Source organism: Aotus nancymaae, unplaced genomic scaffold, assembly GCF_030222135.1.
Source record: "Aotus nancymaae isolate 86718 unplaced genomic scaffold, 86718_ANA_hifiasm-v0.15.2.pri h1tg000007l, whole genome shotgun sequence".
NCBI lineage: Eukaryota > Metazoa > Chordata > Mammalia > Primates > Aotidae > Aotus > Aotus nancymaae.
The window spans coordinates 4,196,479-4,212,083 of record NW_026988418.1 but is presented as its reverse complement, the minus strand read 5'-3'; the positions used below and the strand labels follow the sequence as shown (position 1 = coordinate 4,212,083).

General features: G+C 54.0%; 1 protein-coding gene across 1 annotated transcript in view; it reads right to left on the bottom strand.

The window, feature by feature from the left end:
* KCNQ4 (potassium voltage-gated channel subfamily Q member 4) overlaps positions 1 to 15,605 on the bottom strand; it is a 57,957-nt gene that overhangs the window by 3,306 nt on the left and 39,046 nt on the right. The window contains exons 9-12 of the mRNA XM_021672125.2: positions 14,029 to 14,190; positions 7,106 to 7,326; positions 5,017 to 5,116; positions 2,006 to 2,137 (exon numbers count right to left, since the gene is read on the bottom strand). Coding sequence (XP_021527800.2) covers positions 2,006 to 2,137; positions 5,017 to 5,116; positions 7,106 to 7,326; positions 14,029 to 14,190 — 615 coding nt within the window. The remainder of the gene's footprint in view (positions 1 to 2,005; positions 2,138 to 5,016; positions 5,117 to 7,105; positions 7,327 to 14,028; positions 14,191 to 15,605) is intronic.

Sequence of the window (15,605 nt, the reverse complement as noted above, 5' to 3'; positions counted from 1 at the left end):
CACTGCACTCCAGCCTGGGCGACAGAGCGATACACTGTCTCAATTAAAAAAATAAAAATGGATTGAGGGAAAGGGAAAAGAGGATGGTAGGAGTGGAGACACCTGGGAATGTGACTTTTAAGGTGGGTGGACAAGCTAAAACTGATCTCACCTTATTTTTCTGCTCTCCTTTGCAGCAAAATTCTTGAAAGCGTTATTTCTGTCCTCTACCTCCAATTCCTCTCCTCCCTGTCTCTTTTCAACCTATTCCAATCAGGCTTTTGCCCCTGCCATTTCACCGAAACTACTGTTGTCAAGCTCCCAAATGACCCCATGTTGCTAAATCCATTGACCAACTCCCGTCCTCATTTCACTTGACTCACTAGCAGCACTCAACGTATCTGATCACTTCTTCCATTTGAAACACTGCCCTCTCCCAGTTCTTTTCCTACCTCCCTGACCTCTCCTTCACGGTCCCCTTTGCTACTTCCTCCTCTGTCTCTGCAACCTGGAAACATTGCAGGATCCAAGGCTCACTCCTGGGACCGCTATTCTCTACTCCACTCACTAGGTGATGTCTTCAGATCCATAATTTTCAATTCCTCTACACTTTTGACACCAAATCTTCATCCCCATGCTGTACCTCTCCTCTGCACTCCACATTTCTCTATCCAACTGCCAGATCAACACTCCACTTGAATGTCTGATAAGGCATCACAAACCCGGCACCTCCCAAATCTCCTGACCCAAACTTGCTCCGTTCATTGCCTTCTCCATGTCAAAAATGGCAACTTGATTTTTTCTCTTGCTCAAGCCAAAAAACTTAGCTTCATCCTTGACTCTCTTCTTTGTCTTAACACCCTATCAGAAAACCTGTCAAGGTTGCCTACAAAATATATCTAGAATCTGACCACCTGTCCCACCTCTGCAGCTGCCACTCTGTTCTAAGTCCCACTGTCTCATGTGTGGAAGTCTGAAGCAGGTGCCTCATCCGTCTACCTGTGTCTACCCTCACTCCCCTAAGCCCATCCTCAACGCAGCACCCAGGGTGATCCTTTTAAAAGACAATTCAGATCTTATCACTTCTTTGCACAAAACCCTCCAATACCTGCAGCTCATCCTGGATGAACACCAACGTCTTTGCAGTGGCCTACAGGGCTTTACACTCTCTGAGTGCTGTCAGCCCTCTGACCTCACCTGCTGCCTCTCACTCCAGTGCAGCCACACAGGCTCCCTGCTGTGCTGAAGCCAACACTCCAGCCACTTGCCCCTCTCAAGTCCTTTGCACTTGCTGTTCCCTCTAGAACCTGCTCACCTATTTAAAATTGCAAACTGTAACAGCCTAACCCTTATTTTCCTCCTTAGTATTTATCGCCGTCTGACATATTCTAGTTTCACTTATTTATCGCTTGTTCTCCTTTCACTGGAATGAACGCTCCATGAGGGTTGGAACTCTGCTGGGCTTTCTGCCATATCCCCACAGGCTGGCAAGTAGTAAATGCCCACAGACTATTTCTCGAGTGAATACATGAATGAGTGGGCAGTGAAAATGCAGGCCAGAAGAGGAGAAGGGCAAGGTATAGGTGATGTGCGTCTTGGGGTGAGGAATCTTCCTAATGCTGGTTCTAGAGGAGGGATGTGGGAGGATTCCAGAGGCGAGAGGTGTGCAGTGAGGACAATTTGCTTATTCTCTTGGGAGATGGGAGGTCAGTAATTATTTTAGGCTGATTATTTTAGGAAAAGGAAACAGTCATTCTAAACCAAGCCCCCAAGGCATACCAGTCAATAGGGCTTGAACAGAGGACCCGCCTCACAGAGAAACTACGGTTGGGTTGTTTTTCAGCCTTGAGATGGGTGCTGAGTGTGGCTTCAGGCCGACACTGCAAGCCAGGGACCTCCTCAGGCTAGAAACTCAGCTGCATCAGTGAGCCCTTGGGGGTTGCTCAGGGGTTGGCCCTCAGACCTCATACAGGGCTGGGGTCGCTGCCTCCCTGCCCCTGCCTCCCGTCGGGCCCGGTGCACCCACCGAGTTTGCAGGCTCTTGATCCGGCCCAACATGTCCAGGTGGCCTGCTGAGTACTGCTCAATGACGTCCTTCACATCGTACGGTCGCAGTGTCTCCTTGAATTTCCTTTTGGCCACCAGGAACTTGAGAATCCTGTTGGGGGAGGGGGCTCAGAGGGACTGTCCTGTTGGAGCAGGAACTCTTTCCCAGGCCCCCCTGCATCTCTTTGCTATCCCCTTGTCCAGCACCAGGACACCTCCTGCTTGGGCCACCACAAACAGCCTCTGCCAAGCCTCCCAGCCTCCCCTACCTCCAAGTAACAGAAACAGGGACCAGGTAGAAAGGAGTTAATCCACCAACCAGGATGGAGGATGGGGTTCAGGGAGCCATGGTATTAGAAGATAGAGAGGAGATTAGCCTTGAGAAGGAGGCTGAGGTATACTTTGAAGAGCCCTGCATCCCTAGCAGAGATTGGGCACTGGGACACTGGGGGTCAGGCACATCAATTACTCTGGTTTATTTCTTTTTATCTTTATTTTTTAAACAGGTGAGGGTCTCACTATGTTGCCCAAGCTGGTCTCAAACTCAAGTGATCTGCCTGCCTCGGCCTTCCAAAGTGCTGGGACTACAGGCGTGAGCCACTGTTCCCAGCCCAATTACTCTGCTTTAGCATGCCAGTTCTGCCAGCCCGTGTGGAGAATTCCCTGGAGGGGCAGAGGCGCGGGCAGGGAAACTAGCTCTGGGGGACGGGGTGGGGAGATACGGAACAGCTTGGAGCAGTTCAGGAGGTGGGGCTGAAACGCTTCCTGGTCTGAGTCCAGGATGACTCCCATGGCTTGGATGACAAAGTGGATGGCAGTGCCACTGCCTGAAATGGGGACCGACTCAGGAAGAGGAGCAGGTTTGTGGCATGCTGGGTGAGAGGTCGGTGGGGCGGCCAAGGAGAGCTAGCCTGGGTCAGGTGGCAGCTCAGGAACTATGTTCTGACACTGGGCACATAGAGGGGAGAGAGCAGATGGGTGAAAAGGGGTGAGCAGAGGCCTCAGACTCTGGGAGTAGTGGGGACAGGTCCAGCTGACTCTGATTTTATGTATTTGTCTATTTAGAGACAAGGTTTCACTCTGTCACCCGGGGTGGAGTACAGTGGCTCAATCACGGCTCACTACAGCCTCAAACTCCTGCACTCAAGCCATCCTCCCACCTTAGTCTCCCAAGTAGCTGGAACTACAGGGGCAAACCAACATGCCTGGCTAATTTTTCAATTTTTCAATCTTTTTTGTTTTGTAAAGACAAGGTCTCTCGCTATGCTGCCCAGGCTGGTCTCAAACTTCTGGCCTCAAGTGATCCTCATGCCTCAGCCTCCCAAAGTGTTAGGATTACAGGCATGAGCTACCACACCCAGCCTGACTCTAATTTTAAAAGGAATACAAAGGGAAGAGGCTTGCGGGCAGGTGTATCAGCCAGGGAAGAGGGGGGAGCCCAGAAAACTAGGAGGCTGAGGGGTTTCTGGAGCTAGAGCTGCAGGCTGGATATGGAGACTAGGCCAGGACTGCACACAAAGGGCTTGCAGGCTAGATCCATGCCTGGGCTGTGGCCCATGGACTCAGGAGACCCTGGTCCCTGCTTAATTTTTGAGGCAAGGAAACAACCAGTAGAACAGGGGCTTTCAACCTTTTTTAACCTAGACCCACCATAAGAAATACTTTTTTATTTTTTTGAAACAGATTTTCACTCCTGTTGCTCAGGCTGGAGTGCAATGGCACTATCTTGGCTCACTGCAACCTCCGCCTCCCAGGTTCAAACAATTCTCCTGCCTCAGCCTCCCAAGTAGCTGGGATTACAGGTGTCCACCAACACACCTGGCTAATTTTTTGTATTTTTAGTAGAGATGGGGTTTCACCATATTGGCCAGGCTAGTCTCAAACTCCTCACCTCAGGTAATCCACCCGCGCCTCAGCTTCCCAAATGCTAGGATTACAGGCATGAGCCACCACGCCCAGCCAAGAAATACATTTTATATCACAAACCAGTACATACACACACAAGCACACATATGTACTGATAACTGAATATAAGTTTTATAAACATTTTTTTACCCTTAATACAAGAGCTATACTGATATTTTCCATTCTATGTTTTTTTTAATGCTGATCGGCGCCCACTAAATTGATTTCACTAAGTTGATTTCAAACTGTCTCAAACTGCTTTTCCTGTGAAAAGCACTGCTCTAGAGGAAGTCCTGGGGGAAATAGACAGACTGAGGCCAAGACAGCCAAGGAGAGTTTAAGACAGAGGGAGAAAATGAGGATGAGACTGAGACAGAGACAGGGAAAGAGCGCATGAAACAGAGACACTGGGAGAGGCAGACAGACGATACACAGCTAGGGAGAGAGAATACAGAAAAGTGGCTGGGCGCAGTGGCTTACACCTGTAATCCCAGCACTTTGGGAGGCCAAAGGCGGGTGGATCACCTGAAGTCAGGAGTTTGAGACTAGCCTGGCCAACAGGGTGAAACACCATCTCTACTAAAAGTACAAAAATTAGCCGGATGCGGTTGCAGGCTCCTGTAATCCCAGCTACTCGGAAGGCTGAGGCAGAATTGCTTGAACCCAGGAGGCAGAGGTTGCAGTGAGCCGCCATCGCACCATTCATTGCACTCCAACCTGGGCGACAGAGCAAGATTCCGTCTCAAAAAATAAATAAATAAATAAAGAGAGCCTGACACAAGGTGAGAGCCAGAGAACGGGAAGAGAGGAAGGGGAGAGAAGTGGTGAGGCAGAGGGGAGTGACCAGGAGGGACGCAGTGTGTGTGAGGGGAGGGACCGTGATGGGCAGCCGTGCCCACTGCCCCGCCGAAGCCAGGCCCTTCCTGCTGGGAGCCAGATGCCACCTCACCACCCCACCTGCACTCCACGCAGGCAGCAGCTGGCATACCAGGCACGAGGTCAGCCCTGGCCATGATGGCAGGCCCAGATGGGGAGCAGCAGTGGGTAGCATATGGAGGGGGTACTGGCCTCAGGCCTCTGTCTCACCTGACGGAGCGGATGACTGTCTTCACAGCAGGCATGACGTCATCCACTGTGAGTTCACACTGGTAGCTTTTCTCCTCTGCTACTTCCTCCGAGGGGGCCTCTGAAAAGGCAGGGATGGGCCAAATGGTCTACAGGAGGAGCTACTCCCAACCCCCTACCCAACCCCTGTATGCCAAACCACCAATAGTGTCCAATAGGAAGACCAAGGCCCAGAAAGGGCCCAGAACCTTTCTGGGGGCTCTTGTGTCTCACTGCTCTCCCCAGGGTGGAAAGCCCCAGTCTCTTGCATGCCTATCTGCCCCGGTGGCCGGTCAGGGTAAACATCTGCCTGGTGGCTAGGTGGGAGCTGCTTTAGAGCACAGCTGGTCTAGTCCAGGGCAAGTTTGTTGCATAAAACCCTGGAAGCGGCCGGGCGTGGTGGCTCACGCCTGTAATCCCAGCACTTTGGGAGTCCGAGGCGGGTGGATCACGAGGTCAAGAGATCGAGACCATCCTGGTCAACATGGTGAAACCCCGTCTCTACTAAAAATACAAAAAATTAGCTGGGCATGATGGCGCGTGCCTGTAATCCCAGCTACTCAGGAGGCTGAGGCAGGAGAATTGCCTGAACCCAGGAGGCGGAGGTTGCAGTGAGCCGAGATCGCACCATTGCACTCCAGCCTGGGTAACAAGAGCGAAACTCCATCTCAAAAAAACAAAAAAACCCTGGAAGCCTCACTGGTCCCACCTTGCAGAACAAAAAGCCCCAGAGAGAAGGGGTTTGACGGCACTACATGTAATCATGTACACAGTCTTCTCCTTCCGCTAAGATGGAAAGACACCCAAGCAGCTGGCTTCCAGGCCCAGCTCTGCTACTAGGGAAGGCCCTTAAACCATTCTTGCCTGAATGAGAGAAGCTTCTCAGGCTTCTCTATGCCTGTGCTGCACAGAGAGGTGATGCTGTCCTTGCCCTATAAGAGCAGGAGCAAGAGCCCAGACAGCTTCCAGGACAGAGAAGGGAGGTCCTGGGCACCAGCCGTGCCCAGGCCTCTCTGGGCAGCACCCCTCAAAGACTGGTCTGTGGGGTTCTGTAAACTCTGAGGTGTCAGCCAGCAGCATCATGAGGGCTGACACAGCACAGGCAGATACAGCATGGCTGGTCCCCTCCCTCCAAGGCCAAAGGGGCTCCCTGTCCCCATCCCCCATCCTTGTGCACTCGCCCCACCTCTCCCCACCCAGGGGCCTAAAGTATGTCAAAGCTGGGAGAAGTCTTCCAGGGGGCTTGGTCCAACCTTCTCATTTTCCTGAAGAGGATACTGAGGCATGGAAAGGGGCAGTCTCCCACCTTTCCAGCAGAGCCAAAACTTGAAAAAGTGACACCACCAGGGGCACAGTCTCACATTTGCAGCCTAGGTTGGGTGAAGAGGGGTAGGCAGAGGGCATGGGCTTTGGAGCTCAATAGACCTACTTGAGGAGAGAGCAGCTCCGTCACTCATGAGCAGAGAGAGCTCAGTGCCGTGTTCTGTAAAGTGGGAACAAAAACGAAACCTACTTTCCAGGGTCTCTGGGAGAAGTAAATGAGACAAGCTGGTGTCGGGCAGTGCACAGTCAGGGCTCGTCAAGGATGCATTCCTGCCCCTTCCAAAGTACATTTGTGTTTAGTTATTTGTTGAGCACCTACTATATTCCCAAAAGTCTTCCATTCACCTTCCATGGATTATCTCATTTAATCATCACAATAACCCTAGGAAGTAGATGCTATTATTGTTCCCATTTTATCAATGAGAATGAGGCCCAGAGAGATTAGGTCACTTGCCTAAGATAAGTGACAAAGCCAGGATTCAAAGCCAGGCAGCCTGGCTCCAAAGCCTATGCTCTTAACCACTATGAAACGCCACCCTCCACGGGATTCCCAGACAGTCTGATATCCATTTTATAGCACAGCAAATATTATAATGCCCATTTTAAAGGCAAGAAGACCAGTGCCCAAAGACAGCCAATCAGTACCAGAGCTCAGACGCAAGCCAGATCTTTCTGCTCCCAGCCCAGACTGTCCCCATACTGCCACCTTCAGTCAGCCCTTGATGGGTCTCAGCCTTCCAGGGCTCACCCTCAGCCGAGGTGCGGGGTTTGAGTCGCAGAGATGCCCGGAAGCGGGCGCGGTCATTGAAGCTCCAGCTCTTCTGCACCTTGGTGGGGCTGGTGGCCTCACCCACCTGCTCGCTGCTCGGGGAGGTGGGCATTGTTGGAGGTGCCAGATGCTGCTTGGAAGGACCTGTCCGCCGCTGGGAGCTGCCCATGCGGATGCGGTCTTTGATGCCCGTCCGGCTGCTAGGAGGGCAGGCAGGTTGGGAGAGAGCCAAGTTAGCCAGAGCTGGGGTTGTGGGTAAGTGGGCACAAAGCTGACTTAGGACTTGGGGATGGCTATTAGGTCTTGATTCCCCGCCAAGCGGAGACTTCTTGGGATGGGACAAGATGTGGTAAGGGAGGCCCTGACTCCTACAAGAGGCTGATTCGGGGTCAGTCAAAGCAGACCCTCTCCCCACCACCCACATCCCACCCCTCATCACCCAGACAGATAAGGGGTGTACAGGAGACAGATGTCAGAGTGGAAGGAGAAATCCAAAAGAGAAGTCAGAGACACAGACAGGAGGACGTGGGAGCAGGGCCTGGCCCAGGTGAGTGGGCGGAGGGTGGGGGCAGCAACCCCTTTGGGCACAGACAGACTGCTGAGGGTGGGAAGCTCACCTGGCCGTGCGCATGGAGGTAGGCCTCCAATCCTCCCTGTGCATGGGGACAGGCTGTGTGGAGTTGAGGGTGTGTGTGTGTGTGCATGCACATACACCTTGTGCACACACATGTGACAGTGTGGGCGTACGGGCACTGGTGTGTATACATATCTTGGTGTGTGTGTACATGTGTCAATCTAGATTTTCCTCCATTCCCTGCTGCAGCTATCAGATCCCACACTGGTCAGGTCAGGGTTTTAGGGCCTTGTACAGCTGTGCAGGCAGTGCACTGCAAAATAAGGACTCCATCACACAGACTTCCATGCAATGGTGCCCTGGAGGTGTGCAGTGTGATGGCCTACTGAGGGCCTCAGCCCCATGGGTCTAGCTGCTGGGCCACACATATGCCCAGGCCATGCCTGGTGCCTGCCTTCCCAATGAGGGTCTGTATTTGATAACCTGTTCTTCTGTGGTCTCTCCTGCCCAAGTTCAGCCCACCTTGATTGACATCCTGCCTGGGTGGTCTCGGATCCCCCCTTAAGATCTATCTCCCTACACTGCCTACTGAGCTCCAAGTTCAACAGCATTTACACGTCTGTGTGCATGTGAACACATATGTGCATGTCTATACATGCACTTAGACCTCCCTTCCTGCACCCAACTCCCCACCACGTTCCCCAAACGTTGGAGGAAGACAAGTTGGCGAGGCCTCATTCCCCAGGACAAGCCCTGATTAATCACGATCTGGCAGAGTAACTCTGTGTCCAAGAGGTTCAAGGACCATGTTGTGGCTGTTTGGGTAGGACCTATGCAAACGTCCTCCAGCCCATGCCCTGTGACGTCATTGCTGCCTCCCCTGCTGTGGCTTGCCACTAGAGACTCCAGCAGGTTCGGGTTCAGGTTCAGGGAGCAACCCACCCCAAATGTTTGGGGCCCCAGATCAAGAGAGCACCAGTCAGCCTTAGAGACCTGAAGTGGGGCAGGCACTGGGGGAGGAGACTGTGTCACCTACTCTCAGAGGCTTTCAGATCAAGGGTTGAGCAGAGAAGAGATGCTGGTTTCAGTATTGGGTGGGAACTGGGGTCTCCCATGCCCAGGGCATGGGGTAGAGGGGAGAAAGCCGAAGTGCTGAAGTGAGGGAGACCTTGAAACCAGGGGCACCTTCGGGAAGGTGGCCGGGATGTAGGGCCATCCTTAGGGGTGGGAGCCTCTGCCCAGAGGGGAGAGGTTATAGGTCAAGCATGGGGGCCCTGAGGATATCAGAAGGACAGGGACAGTTCCCGCTATCCAGCATGCTCTCCACTGGCCCAGGACTCCACAGACACATCCCAAAGATTCCAATCAAAGTTTGAGTTGGCTCTCCCAAACTTTCTTCTGCAGAGCCATTCCTGCGGGCTCCCTCATGCTGGCAAGCACCCTCCACCCTGCCCAGTCCGTGCAACCCCTTCTCCAGTCCTCCACTCCTCCAAGGGGGAGGGGAAGAGAGGAGGGTGGAGAAGGCCCTGACGCTTTGGCCAGGGGCCTGGGACTCCACATCACCACACCCAGCACATAGGCTCCAGTGGCGTTCTGGGGAAGGGGGTGACCTCCCTGTCACAAGAAGTGATGCAAGCAAAGCCGAGCTTGCAGTCAGCAGGACTTATGGAGGAAGGGTTTGAGGGCTTGCACTAGAGGCCTTGAAAGGTCCCTTTCCAGCTCTGATTCTGTGATGGTTGAGGAAGCTTCCACCTGGCTTGTGGGTTTCTGTAAGTTTCCAGCCAGCCAGAGGCCCTGGGCTCCTTTTTAATGCAAGAAGGCACTATTTTCCCAGGAGTAGACCTGGATTCCAGTTCCTTGGACAGGGCCTAGAAAGTGGCTCACATCCACTCCTCTGAGTCTGAAAGCTAAAAGAAAGTGGAAGGAAACCTAGCACCCAGTGGGCACCAAAAAGCTCTTTCCCTTCCCAGGCTGTCAGCACGTGCAGGGTCCTATCAGACTACCTTAGTTCTGTCAGTTCGCTCAGTCACTGTGTGTGGTGGGCTGCCTTTACCATCCCTGTTTTACATATAGGGAAAGAGGTGAGACAACTTGCCCAAGGCACAGAGCTCCTATGAGATGGAGCAAGAACTGGAACCCAGCTTCTCTGACTTCAGAGTCTGTGTTCTTTTTCTGGGTCAAGCAATCAGGATAGGGTGTAAAGCAGTGGTTCTCAACTGCAGCAAGTTCCCCCGCTCAGGGGACATGTGGCAACGTCCAGTAGGTAGACATCTATCTAGTAGGTAGAGGCCGGGGGTGCTACTCCACATTTTACCGTGCATGTGATAGTCCCAGCCACAAAGAATTATCTAACCCAAAATGTCAATGACGGCAAGGTCAACAAACTCTGGTCTAAGGATCTGTCAGTGCCTGGGTGAAAGACAGGGTGGACTTGACTGTGCTTGCCCTGTTGGGGAGGGTGAGCTCTGCCCTCACTTCCACAAGGACTTTCTTTAGGGACTCATGATCTGCCCTCCCAGGGCCACTCTCACTGGGGGAACAGAGGCGGCTACCACTTCTGAAGCTACATACAGCCCCTCTTCAGGGACTATGGAAACAGCCCCACCACTGGCCTCTGCTGTGGCTGTGTCCTTCCTGTCCACAGCCTCCATGGCCACAGGAGCCTTGCTAAGTGGCAGGCCTGACCCAGAGACTCCTTAGTTCAACCCTCCAGTGTCTTCCCATTGCTACGGCCATGGTTTCCAAGCTACTTTTTCTTTTTTAGGTAAATAAGGTCTTAACTGCCAAACATACCAGATCAAATAAGGCCAATGTTTACTGGAGCCAGGTACAGTTTAAGTGGAAGCAGACCCTATTTCTATCTGCATTTTCCATCTGAGGAAACTGAGGTGCAAAGGCGTCAGGTGATTTGCCCAAGGACACATGAATACCACAGTAAGCAGTAGCTAGACTGTGGTCTGGAACTCACGTTTCTAGGACATTCCACCTCTTAGCAGAAGTACATGTGGGCAGCTAGGAGCCCTGCCACTCATCTAGTTCCAGGCCCCCCAGCCCACAGGGCCCCAAGAGCACCTTTGGAAACCCAGGACTCAATGAGCTCAGGCTGCCAGGCGTGGCAACACAGCGAAGCTCACGCTGGGCTTTTGGGTTCCGCATGACCCAGCTCTGCCCCCAACCTCAGGGGACCAAACTGGGCTGCTGCCAGCTTTTTTCCCCATGCTGTGCCCCCTCTCGCCTCCTTGCTTGGGTCCTCGCTGCTTCGTTGGCCTGGAATGCCCTCCCTGAAACCCACTGCTTTTAGGGCTTCTTCTGAGTTGCGTGCCTGACCCAGGCTCCACAGGCCCTCTGGTTCCTCCCTTTGTTGTACTCATCACATCGAGCTGCAATTACTCTTTGCAACTCTCCAAGGACGATGTTTTATTCATCACCGTGTCCCTAGTGCACAGAGCAAGGCCTGGCACAGGGCAAGTACCAAGGAGCGCAATGGAGAGGCAGCTGAAAGAGCTGGGGCCCTGGAGTTGGCAAACGTGCCAAACTCAGCTCCTTCAGGCGTCTGCTAGGTCCCCAGGTGGCAGCGGGAGACAGAAAGCTAAGCCCAAGGCCTGGCAAAAGTCAGAGTGAGAAGGACCCTTAGAGAGCCTCTAGTTCAATCTGCCCATTTCACAGATGGAAAACTGAGGTCCAAGAAGGGAAGCAATTTGGCCAAGATCACAGAGGGCGTCAGCAGCAGAGCCAGCACACATCCTTAAGGCTCCTGCAAGTGCCCCTCCTGCCACCCTGGGCCCATGCCCCAGACCTAGCAGAGGCATCCTAGAAAGGCGAGGGGTTCACCAGGGACCCAAGGCAGACGGCAGGCGGCAGGCACATGCACCTTGTCCTTGGCCCATCCTGTCCCCTCTCCAGCCCCCAAATTGGGTGGGGCAAGGAGGAGTGGGGACGGGAGGAGCAGGCGAGGGGGTACCTCGGTCTCCAGCTGGCGTGGATCCGAAAGAAACTCCGTTTATTATTAAACATCTGGCTGAAAGGTTGAGAACAAGACATGAATAGAGGTTAGTGGGAAAGGGGCTGTGGGCAGAGTGTGGGGAGCTGCCAGGATGGGCTGGCCTCCAGTGGCTGGTGGGAAAGAAGGACCCCCACCTAAATCATCCTCCAGCCCCATCACCAGAACGTAGATGTTCTCACACTTTGCATAAGGATCCCGTGGGGACCGTGTTACATATGCAGAAGGCTGCGTCTCTTCTCCAGAGATTCTGATCCTGTGGGCTTGGAGGAAGGTCCAGGTATCTGCATTTTGAAAAAACACCCCAAGGGATGCTGATACAGGAGGTCTGGAGACCATGGTTTGAGAAACTCATTGCAAAACCCTAAAGGGGAGAGGTGCTGGCCCTGGCAATGCCATCCCCCACTTTAGTGCCAGGCCACTTCCTGTGAGCATGCTTGGCCCAGGTCCATCCCCAAGCACCACCAGAGGTGTGGCTAACCAGGTGTGTATATGTATGTATATTCGGTGTGGGGCGGGGAGCGTCCTGGCTGGTGGTCTAGACAGCCACGATTAAGGATATGGTCATTGGGCCTGAGCCTGGTGACTGATCTACAAATCATAGCTCAGCCCTCTGGGGTCCCTGGGAGAAAGGGCCACTTCATGACCATCACCATGTGTCCCAGACATGTGCCGAGTCCCCTCCTGGGCAGATGGATGCAAGGCTGGGAGTTAGTCATAGTCAAGCCCTTAGCAGTAATCCATTCCTGGGCCCCTGGGCTGTCAGGGACCAAAGAAGCCGTGGGGGGTGCAGGTGCTAGGCCCCAGACTAATGTCCATTCCCCTTGCCTTCCTATTCAGTCAAGATGAGACCAGAGTGAACTGAAGCACAGAGGGCCCTGGCTCAGGTCCTGGACAGGAATGCGGAAATACAAAAACTCTTGAGTTTCTACCTGCAAACTATGTTTGGTAGGGATGAAGGCAACAATGAGGGACTTTTGGGCAGAGAATCCGAGAGGGGCCCCACTCCCCCAGGGAGCTCTCAGCCTGGTCTGATGGTCAGGTCACACTTCCCCTCCCTCCAGCCCCAGACCTGGAGGGACTGTCCGTCTCCACCCACTTCCTGTTCAGCCCCTGGCCCAGAAGTGCCGTCACTGAGAACAGGGAAGGGATGCTTCTCCCTGAATCTTCTGCATCAAAACTCCTCCCTAAGCCTTTTCAGCCCAGAAACTCAAGAGCACCCAGAACCCTGATCAGCCTAAACACTGCCAATTTTCTGCCAGGACACAGAGAATGACTTCCTCCAGGAAACACAGCACCAAGTGGCAGAGACAAGCTTCCACCATGCCTCCCCTGCTGATCACTGAACGGCTCACCCCTTCTGCTATTCTTTGTTCTGGGCTTGGGGCTCAGAATAACACTGAAGCTCAAAGGCCAGATGTCCATCTGGCTGGTTCAGGGATGATGCATGAAGATGAGACAAAACAAAGAGCTGGGTAAAGGACAGGGGAAAAAGAATGAGGGGGATTGCACTCCTGACCTCAAAGCTATATCTCCACAAGAGCAGCCACTTTCCCTTATCCAACCATGCCTGAAATTCTCTTTATGAACATTTATGTGGGGGTAAGCATTGTTGGTTCTTTGTTCTTTCAAGATGTAAAAGCTCCAGGAGAAAAGAGATGGCTGGGAGTGCCAAAGTGTACCTCAGTAAGGAAGGAAAAAGAACCCCAAGAGGACCCTCTGGGATTAGCAACATTGCAGACAAGGGCTGCACAGGAGAGAAGATTTGTCACTGGCTGAGTTTACGCAGGTCCTACGGAGGTCTTAGGCACAGAGCTCTCTTTCCAGCTGGCATCTCGTTCCTGAGAGGCAAGTTCAGTACCAAGTCCCTCCTACAGCAACCTGCCGAAGGAGGGGGTTCCCTGCCCTCACACCCCAGGATGGTGCCCACGATTACCTGAGCCGTAAACACCTGTGGCCAGTGGCCTCCTCCTCTGTCCAGCTTCCCAGGAGGGATGGGGGTGCAGGGATGGAGGAGTGAGGGGACATGGGAACAGAGAAAGAAAGAGGACAATGCCATGAACGGAGGAGGTGATGGGAAAGGATGGCGTGGACATCTCTCCCACTCAGACCCTTACAGCCCCAAGGGACAAAAAGGTGAGTCCAGCCTGGCCCCTCCAGAGAGGCCCTCAGTCTGTACCTGTCTGGCCCTCTGATGGCCTAGGAGTCCCCCACACAGGCCCAGACACCCGCGAAGTGACTGAAGGCAGGTCTGAGAGAGGATGAGAACAGAGAATGGAAGAAGAGGAGGAGAAGCAAGAGGAGGTGGCAGCCCCACGGGGCCCCTACCTTTCCCCAGGGCAGAAGGAGGCGCTGCCTGGCCGGTGGCAGGTGGCAACGGGCGGGTAACGGGAGGGTGCTCCGTCGGGTACCGGCGCCCGCCGCACCTCCAGGGGCCGTAGGCCTCCATTGCGGGCCCGCTGCACGTGCTCAAACAAGAGGGCCAGCTCTCTGCAGGAGAGGGCGCCATCAGTGGCAGGCAGGGCCCTGGCACCGCCCCCCTCACCCAGTGGGCATAGAGCTCCTGAGCTCAGATCTTGCCAGGTCCTGCCGCTCTAGAGGTGTTCACCGACAGCCAGGCCAGAACAGGACAGGGTGGACAGTGGGAGATTGGCCTTCCCCACTTCCTTTCTACCACCAGTTCCTGGGAAATCCCCAGGGACTCCAGGCATGGATGTGAAGGCTGGCACAGCTCAAAGGCAGCCCCACAAGGAGCTTACTCTCAGCCCGTCAAGCTGACTGCCTGGACATGCTGTGCCTGCCCAGAGGCCAGCAGCAGCCCTGACATCCTTTCCCAGGCCACGCCTCTGGATTTTAGGGGGAGACTGAGGCTGAGGAGGGCAGTGTGACAGCAGGGCTAGCCCAGCTTCCTTCCCCTCCAGCACGCACTCCTGCTGCTGGGTTTTTGGAGACTACATTCAGGAATGTGGCTTCTTCCTAACTCTCCAGGCCATTTCCTTCTGCCATGAGCCAAGGAGGGTATCTTCCCTCTCTTCTGCCTGCCCTCCCATTGTATGGATGAGCAAGCTGAGGTCCAAGGAGCAGATGCCTAGTGGATCCAGAATCTCCAGACCTCTGTTCCTCTGAGCAGAGATCCTAGACCACCCAACCACACCCTTCCCTCCTACACATCGTATTTCTGACAAAGCAGCCCTACCCTGCTCTCAAATGCCTGGCCTTGAGTCCTCAGAGCTACTCCTGAAAAGGCCTCTTCTAATCTAGTCAACTTCCCACTCTGAGGTAGGAGCTTGCCTCTGCCAGGTGGAGAGATGCGGGGGCACTAGTGTGATGCTGGGAGCCCCTCTTCCCGGCCCCTTCTCTCCTGCTTCTCCCCTGGGAAGCCCCTAGGGCTGGGAAGGTGCCAGGATGGGGAAGCCAGGTGCAGGGGTGAGTGGGATCACGCAACAGCTGCTCCTGGAAAACTAATGAGGCAAAAAAAGGCACCTGCAGAAGCGCTGAGCACAGCATCCTGGTCCAGCCGCACGCTTGATGCCCGCCTGCCCGTGGGACTGAGCTGGGCTCCATGGTCTTCATTCCTGCCTGAGGGCCTAGTCAGGCACCCAGCCACACTCACCTTTGTGATGCTATTAATAATCCCTCGCGTAGCATCACCCCCATGCAGTTTTAGCCTGGCCCGGGCCAGTGGGGCAGACCCACTTCTGGGCGCTGAGGCTGCTGACTGGCACAGTAAAAGTGGGCACATATTCCCACATGGGGGCTCAGGGTGGGAGCATGCACCTAAGTCTGGAACACATGTTTCTGCCCATCCCATACTTTCGCCAACCAGCTGCAATATCCACTAACTCTGTCCCCTACTCAGGACAGAGGGGAGACGAGCTGTATCACTGCCCTAGGTGGCATCACCT